This window comes from Periplaneta americana, chromosome 1 (assembly GCF_040183065.1).
Source record: "Periplaneta americana isolate PAMFEO1 chromosome 1, P.americana_PAMFEO1_priV1, whole genome shotgun sequence".
Lineage (NCBI taxonomy): Eukaryota > Metazoa > Arthropoda > Insecta > Blattodea > Blattidae > Periplaneta > Periplaneta americana.
Genome location: NC_091117.1, coordinates 90,878,744 through 90,887,556, shown reverse-complemented (window position 1 = coordinate 90,887,556; position 8,813 = coordinate 90,878,744). Strand labels below are relative to the sequence as shown.

Below are 8,813 nucleotides of genomic sequence, written 5' to 3'. Positions count from 1 at the left end.
ATTTTTAGCACTCACAGAGGCAAAATAATCTCATTTTACATTGACAATATAGCAATTGAGCGGTTTCTACAGTTTTCATAGCGGATTTCTATGATTCTAGTTGGCGACACTGATAGTAAAGAGAGAAACATTATGGCTGCTTTGAAGAAATGTGTGTTTGGGGTATTAAATGTGCAAGCTTTAAGGACTCCAAGTTTGTTTACTGGTACATAGAGTCTTATAATGTTATGCATACTTTATTTAACCTTTATTTTGAGTGTAGGTTTATGAATCATGTAATGAGTGATTATTTTATGCTGATTAGCCTTTTTTTTGAGGTTAGAATTCAAGATGGATTTGGAAACACCCCGGTTAAAAAACAGTGATTTATAAATGTATGGAAAGTAATACATGTCATCTAAGCTCAAGCATTTGTAGTATTTATTTCTCTAGACTGCAGGAAATGAGAGAGATTAAGAAGAAATTTTAATCATTCGTTGCCAAGCACCTATAAGGTCGCAAAGTAAAGAAATTTTTAGGGAACTCAAAATTCTGCCAGTACCTTGTATGTACATTCTAGAAACAGTGTCTTTCTTTAATAAAAACAAAGCAAAATTCAAATTGAATTCAGACTACCACATGTATGAAACAGAATATCAAGTCATATCCATCTGTCCACCCATAGAATAACCACAAGTCTTAAAAGTATTATACATAGAGGCATAAATATGTATAATAAAATTCCAAGCTCCATAATAAGTAGTAAACAAAAGAAATTTAAAAGCATGGTCAACAGGTTGCTGCTACATCATATGCCATATACTGTAGAGGAATTTATGTCTTTAGACCTTGCAGAAAGTGCCTACTAATGGGTAATTGTATCATGTCAGCAGATGTCCTGCAATAACAAAGCTACAAATATATAAATATGTCCATAGTATAATCAGAAACTAGATTAAGACTTAGAAATAAGATTGACGAAGTCATGATTTGTAAAGTTCTTTATGGTGAATAAATTACTACTACTACTACCAAAGACATGGCACCGCAATACATAATCGTCCGGCTTAGAAGTACGGCAATTAAAAATTGCGAATATCACAGTAGATGTTATGGAATGGACTACCTAATAATGATTGTTGCCACCGCTGTGGAGTAGCCATCAAACGAGCAGGACCGGATTCAAACCCTGGTTGGGACAAGTTATCTGGTTGTGTTTTTTCGAGGTTTTCCCTCAACCGCTTGAAGCAGAATTACTGGGTAACTTTCATCGTTGGACCTCGGACTCATTTCACCTTCATTAGTATAATTTCATGTATCATAATAGTTACAGATTGACCAGAAGATCGTGGCAGATGTGGTTCCGGTATTCGTCTACAGATGTCATCTGTTTAGGGGAGCTGCACAAATCTTAGGTAGCCGTAAGGGCTTCAAGAGTGGATTTTGGCAGACTGGAGAGTGTAGCTCCCCTGAATAGATGGTGCCTTGTTGAGATGCGGAGTCTGTGGTGGTGTGGCTTTCTGGTCAAAGAATGCAGCAGAATGCAAGCACATGAATTGTGAACAGATTCCATCCATCTGAGGAGGCGGTATATTAACAGGGAAGACGAAGGTGCGTTGCTGTTCACTGCAACTGGGTGCCATAGATGAATGGATAAAATGCCACCGAGCAGTGAATCATGTGTTTGAAGAGCAAAATCATCCAACATAAGGAGGTTGCACAATGAGTTTAAATCTGCGTTGCTTTCCTACGAGCCTTCTTCCAAAGGAAAAAAAAAAAAAGTATTCACCCCAGTCAAGAGTGTTAATGAATAGACTACCCCTGAAATTGAAAAAGAACTTATGGAAAATATTAATAAACATAATGTGCCAGAGAGAATTTCCTAAGTATTCCACAAGAACTGTCTCCATTTAAAAGCTTCTCCAGGTTATGACCTTATACCCAACATTGTATTAAAGAAGCTTACCAAAATAGCTCTTGTATATTTGACAGTGATCTTCAATGCTGCGCTTCTAGTTGGGTATTTTCCCAGAACTTGAAAACTTGCTAAAAATCATTGTTTTTCATAATCTGAACAAACCTGAGGGCTTGCCATCTAGTTATCGATCCATTAGCTTCTTGCCTACGATATCGAAATTGTTTGAGAATGTTATTCGTCATCACATTTGCAAATTTACATTCCAAAACAATCCCCGAACTGCCCATTGTGCAATTCAAATCACGAAATGGATTTGGAAGACCTCAAAATTTGTGCTTCAGTGGCTGACCATGACAATATCTTTGAAAAATATTGGAGTGCAAGAGGTCAAATGACTTTATTGTCAAGCACCTGGCATTAGAAAACAGCAACAACATTCCAAAACAGGATTAGCCTATACCAGATTTTCAATTTGGCTTTCGATTGAAATGTTCTACCATACATCAATTGCAAAGAGTTACTGAGTGCATCATTAAAGGCTTTGAAAGAAAACATACTGCCGCTGTGTTTCTGGATATTGCCCAAACATTTGATACTGTTTGGCATGATGGTTTAATGCTAAACTTATATAGAATTTTTTTTCCGGACTATTTCACTACATATCGTAAAAAGTTTTTTATGTGAGTGTTAATTCTTAGAACGTATAGATAGTATAGATAGCATTAAATCTACACTTCGTCCAATTTTAGCCGGAGTACCACAAGAATCTATACTGTCACCACTTCTCTTCAATCTCTTCACATATGATATTCCATATTTACGACCATCATACGTAGCTAGGTATGTTAATGATACAGTTCTTTTTTATTCTCACAGCAATCTAAATATTGCAAGTACTACTCTTCAAACATCTCTACTGAACTATTTTATCTGGTTCTCTAATTGGCGATTACTACTCAACATTACCAAGACAGGAGCTAAAATTTTATCTTTAAGGCCTGTTCATATTTCGCCTCTTTTGGTTCTTCTGAATGAACAGGTCACATGGCTCTCTAATCAGGAAGCTGTAAAATGTCTGGACATATTAGATACGAAACTTACATAGAATGCTCATATAACTCGCATTGTCACTCAAATTCGAAAATTATACCCTTTGGTTAATAGACTCTCATAAATTGGACTGAATTGTTCATTGTCAAGGCCCTCTCCCACTTAGAGGAATCGAATCGAACAGACTTTGTCTTCAAAATGCATTTAAATAGAAGATAGCAGAAAGCGGTGCGTCAAATTAAAGCAAATCGAACAGAACAGAATTCAGGAGCTAGAATATTTATTCCATTGCCAGAACAGAATTTCTTGTTTTGGGTATGATCGTAAGTTCTCGTGAAGCATTCATGAAAAAACAAATAAACCATATCCACTCTTGGCGGCTTAATTCATTTACTATTGAAAGTTATTGCTGATACAAAAATCACAAATTAATATGAACGAAGAAAAATTAATAAATCTTGTGTAGAATTAGCATATTTTGTATGACAAAACACAAAAGTATTGTTCAATTCAGTTCCACTAGATGTGAGTGGCGTCAGACTTTTTGTTTCGTTTCGATTCTGCTAAGTGGGAGCGAGCCTTTATGCCTCGCTTGTACGACCTCTTTTAACTTATCCAGAGCCGGTGTGGGGTACAGCAAATAAGACTCACATACATTGCTTACAAGTTCTTCAAAACAAGTTCCTGCAAACAACAACAAATGTTCCGTAGTGTATAAGAAATTTATCAGCAGCTGCATAAAGAATGGAAATTATTCCGTCTCAACAATACATCCATTCAATGTCAAAATCTTTCTTCAACAAACTTCCTGGAGCTGTGACGTATAAAATTGTAGGTCAAGATATTGTCAGCTGTCTAAACTTAAAAGAAAACTACTGTACCTCAGGACATCTTTCTCAGTGACAGAGATGATTCTTCATAAATTTTAAGCGTAACAACATAAAAACTTCATCACATTTTGATCATTTATCTATTCTCAGATTTCACTGCAGTTAATTAATTAATTTAAAAATAATTTAGCTAATTAGAGGAGCCTGAACAGGCAATCTCACAATGCTATTATAATTACAGTATAAGGATTATGAAATCATTGAACAATGGCCTGTATAGCAGTTTGCTAGTCGACCAATAAACAAATAAAAAAAAATGCTGTTTTAAACTTTATTCTCAGTAGATTTAGGTTAAGTAAACAAACAAATGAAATTGGATTCCTTACACTTGTTTCTTCTAGGCCCACTGAAATGTTAACTAGGTAGCTCTGGTTGGTCATGTTTGGCATGATAGAATTTGCATTTAGTATTTTGTGCCAAATAAATTTCCCAGATGGAGCACATAACAGGCAAGAAATATGTTGATCCTAACTTTCACATTATAGATCATTGTCTGGAGAAACAATCAAATACAAAAATATTAATTTTGTCAATTTTGTGGAATAGTCACCTTTGGCTTAAATTCCTCATATTTGGTAATGTATCTTCCTTGGACCTCTGCTGCGGGAAGATAGCCTGGCTAATGTTTACTACATAATTACCATACCGGTAATGTATGTGGATCTCTTTTCATTGTCTCAGTTGTGATTCTAGACGATGTAATGCAACTCTGTACACTAAGTCAAAAATTTAATTTCACTAGTCTGAACTTTTCTTTTGATTTCTTTTAATAACTCATAATGAACTTTTTGGAATAATGTAAGTACTGAAAGAGTTTTATAAAAATGTGTGCCGTAGTTTTTGTTTTTTTATTTGTTGTGTAATGTTGTTGTTACTCAGTTTAACCATGAATAATTTTGTTATACAATACAAATTTTCATTAAAAATATGTGTTGTAATTTTTATGTCGATTGTAATGTTTATTGTAGCCGAAAGGAATATAAAGAGATGGGTTGCTCCAACTCTGAAAGAAATGAAGCGACGAAAACTCAAGATGGGACCTGAGGCACCTGTTCATCGATCAACATTTTTAGACTGGTAAGTTGAAAGGAAATTCTTAACTTAAATTCATTTAATTAAAGCAAAATAAATTAAATGTCTGATGTATATGATTTCATTTGAGATTCCAAAAATCACCATATTGTAAATTTTACAACCACAGGAAAATCATGTTTTTATATAATCTACACCAGAAAATTTCTTCTTACCAGTATAAGTAAAAAGAAGGGTGATCGTAACTTGGAATATTAAGATGTCATGTTTTATGTGCCTGCTTGAAATCTTTAGGATTTACTTACTTCCTCCAAGATAAAAGTCTGACTATGTCCTTCCTGATAGTAAAATACTTATTTTTGAATATTATTGTTGTTCATTCTTATCCTGTGGTCTTTCCGGTTTTTGATTCCTTCTTTATCTCATATTATGTACAGAATTTTAGGGAACTTGTTACCAGTAAGGTTAACTTTGTACCACTTTTCTTTCATTTCAAGTGACGAAATGAAAAGAGATATGAAATTATCGTGATTGGTAAACTAATCTTTAAACCATTGTGAATTGAATTAAAGACACTTTTTTATTGACTATAACATCCACAGTATTATTGAATCACATGTACTGGTACATCTGACACACTGAAGTCGATATTAACTGACTAAACCAGTCCACAGAAAGGTGATTGGTCTAGACCAGCGTTGTCAGACAGAGACTAAACGGAGCAGAGCGCTCCACTATGACTCGTTGTGTGCTCTGTGTTTCCACAGACATAAGCAAGTTCACGCTCCGACTGCACTCTCTAGCTCCACAACCGTTTTTGGAGCTTACAACTCTGACACTACTGGTCTAGACCTAAAAAAAAGTATTTTAACACTTGTAAACAACCACCACTCAGAACCAACAATTGTACTGAACTGATGACATTTATGGCTATTGACTTGGTGCTAACATCTCGCATCCACTTTCGTCAACTGCCACTACTTTCTCACACAGTTCGACCTTTAGCGTAAAGGTATATACTTCGTGTTGTAGTGGCGGTATGTTATTTTAAAATAATTCTTGATTGTGATAAACAGAAATATCCATGTGATGATTATACAGTGAAATTTTAAGATCCTGATCAGTTTTTCCATAAATAAGGGTGCGACCATTATGTGATAGCGACAATTACGTGATGAAATACGGTATTATACACTTAGTCCCTGGCTGTCTTTAATGTCCGTGTTTTATTGTGAAAGGATTTTTAACATTGCATTCTTTAAATGATGCTGTGTGAGTGGCAAGAATGTATTGTAGACTAATATATTATTAGGGAAACTTTCCTCAAAACACTTCCATTTTTTTCTTGCAGTCATTGTCGTCTTCCTGTCAAAATTGCCAGTAAGCACAACCACATATCCTCAATACACAGTCGCTTTCTGGTCAATCACCTGAGTTCAGAAAGATTCAGGAAGATTTAGTTGTAACAATTTTGTCACTGAGTTTTTAAATACAGATGTGTGTTTCGTTTTGTTTATTGTAGGAACTATCATTCTGAACTGTATGCTTTTGGTAAACGTTTGGGTGAAGATTTTAGAAAAGATGTCCTTCAATGTGCTTTCACTCATCGTTCATACATAATTCAAGAAGAAATGAAACAGAAGGAAGTTGGTATTGAAGACCCTAAATTATGGCTTGAAGACAATGAAGAATTAGCAAAGATGGGAGAGAAACTTATGAGTGAATATTTAAAACAGCATCTTCGAGTTGCTCTACCTCGATTTCCAGAGGAAGGAATATGGTGAGTATAGGCAATAAAAGAAAGAAGAATATAACCAGTAAGCCTATTGTAGTATTACTTAAATCACACAAATGCCAATTAGGGTTAGTCATCATCATCATCATCATCATCATCATCATCATCATCCTCCTCTAATATTGTGATAGCAGGTGGTTCATTTTGGAGAGCAGATGACTATTGTCTGTAAAATATTTGAGACGTCCACCTAGTTAATTTTAGATTCATCTAACTATCTGTATGTGACTTGATAGAAGTTACATATCCTCCATGACAGGTTTCTGCTAAAAATAATAACTTTCTGTTCAGATATTACGAACATTTTTAAATTTCCAGTTTTTCTATCCTTGATTGAGAATGTCTTGGATACCTGTTATCAGAATTTGAATGCTCGCTATTTTAATATGTATTGAGATAAAAACGTCTATAACGTATTATTATTTCAAGGCATAATAAGCACATGAGACATGACACTACTTTTTTTTAAAGAAAACAAATATGTGTCGTTGAACACCTCTACTAGTAGTAATGATGCAGAGTAAACAAAGTTTTCTTGAGTTGCACATTATTAAAAAATAATTCTCAGAGAAAGAATGGTAATACAGTAGTAATATTAGTTCAAGAGCTTTTGAGAGCCACATGCAGCCCGCAGGTTGTGTAATGGATATCACTAATCTAATCTAATGGTTGCTTTTATTTAATGTTTTCGCAAGACGAAATAGCAGCTTCCTATACCCTCAGATCCGTATATTTCTGAGAAATTCATATGAGCAGGACTCTTTTCTTTTTATTCGTTGCAAATATTAAGTCTAAGTAGTCTTCAGTCTAAGAAAGTAGCCACTACTCTTAGTGAAGAGTATCCCATTGTAGTAGAATTAGAATTCCTTTTTTAAACTAGAGATCCCATACGTCTCAATGTTGGTGGGTCAGTTTCGATTTGAAGACCTTTGTCCTGTGTCTTGTCTATATATGTCTTATGAAAATAACATTTGTACCACTTTTTAAAAATGTTGAATTTTAAATTAACGAATTAATTTATTATTCAATTATTTTAATTAATTAACGTTAATTATTTTATGGATTCGTGACCTTACTTCAAACATAAGGAGTTTTTGTAGTTTTCATTTCAGTCAACAGGCAAGACAAACATGGACAGGAAGTAGGGAATTGAAGAAGTGAAACATTTTGATAATGGAAATAAGTGTTTATTATGTGTACAACGTACAGAAATATAATATATTAAAACATACTTCCAGTTTTGTTGTTAAACTATTCATTATCAGCAACAATGAGTCTGCCTTGTAATCACGTGATGATCATACCATCTCAGTGTTAAAAAGTTTTGGATTGAAGAAAGTCGTGACAGTTCGCAGTGTGGTGTTCCTTAATAATATAAAGTTTTGTTTTCCTGAGGAAAAGGAATATGTTGTTGTTTTCTAATTTTGACAATAAAGTCATTTGACCTCTTGCACTCCAATATTTTTCAAAGATATTGTCATGGTCAGCTACTAAAGCACAGATTTTGAGATGTTCCGAATCCATATCTTGATTTGAATTGCACAATGGCCAGTTAGACGACTGATATATTCCAATTCTATGGAGGTGCTTGGGTAAACAATCATAGCCTGTTGCCAATCTAAATGCAGCTACAGATGATTTGTGTGGTAAATCAGGAATTAACTGTGGATTATGATGCAGAGAGTTCCATTTTTTCCCTTGAGATTGTGTTATCAAATTTTGTTTGTTGAAGTCTAAGTATGTAGATTTAATAAATCTTTTCACAGAGTAATACGTAGATTTAGTAACAGGTCTTAAGTAGCGGTGCTGCCCTTCTTTGCTAAAGCATCCAAATTCTCGTTTCTCAGGATTCCACAATGGGATGGTATCCATTGGAATACAATTCTTTTATTGAGTGTTATTAATTGAGAGAGCATTTTAGTTATTTCTGCTGCTAGAGATTAGAGATGAGCTTAAACGATATTTTCAAGTATTTGTGACAATTGTGACTGTGACAATTAAATATCTGTGACTTTTATCTGTGATTTTGTCACACCAATATTTTATATCGATAAGTAAGCACAATATGCATGAATTACACCGATATTTTGTCACACCGATAAAAACTAGCAGGAAATATTGAAGAGCAATAAAATGTGAATGCGATTTC

At 34.3% G+C, this 8,813-nt stretch overlaps 1 protein-coding gene across 2 annotated transcripts in view; it reads left to right on the top strand.

The window, feature by feature from the left end:
• The first annotated feature begins 50 nt into the window (after nucleotides 1–50).
• Nucleotides 51–8,813, top strand: part of mRpL44 (mitochondrial ribosomal protein L44) — a 49,951-nt gene continuing 41,188 nt past the window's right edge. The window contains exons 1-3 of one of the 2 annotated variants that reach the window (XM_069823795.1): nucleotides 51–205; nucleotides 4,806–4,914; nucleotides 6,392–6,649. In XM_069823795.1, the coding sequence (XP_069679896.1) occupies nucleotides 91–205; nucleotides 4,806–4,914; nucleotides 6,392–6,649 (482 nt within the window). In that variant the 5' untranslated portion in view covers nucleotides 51–90. The other variant, XM_069823804.1, reaches the window with a different exon arrangement.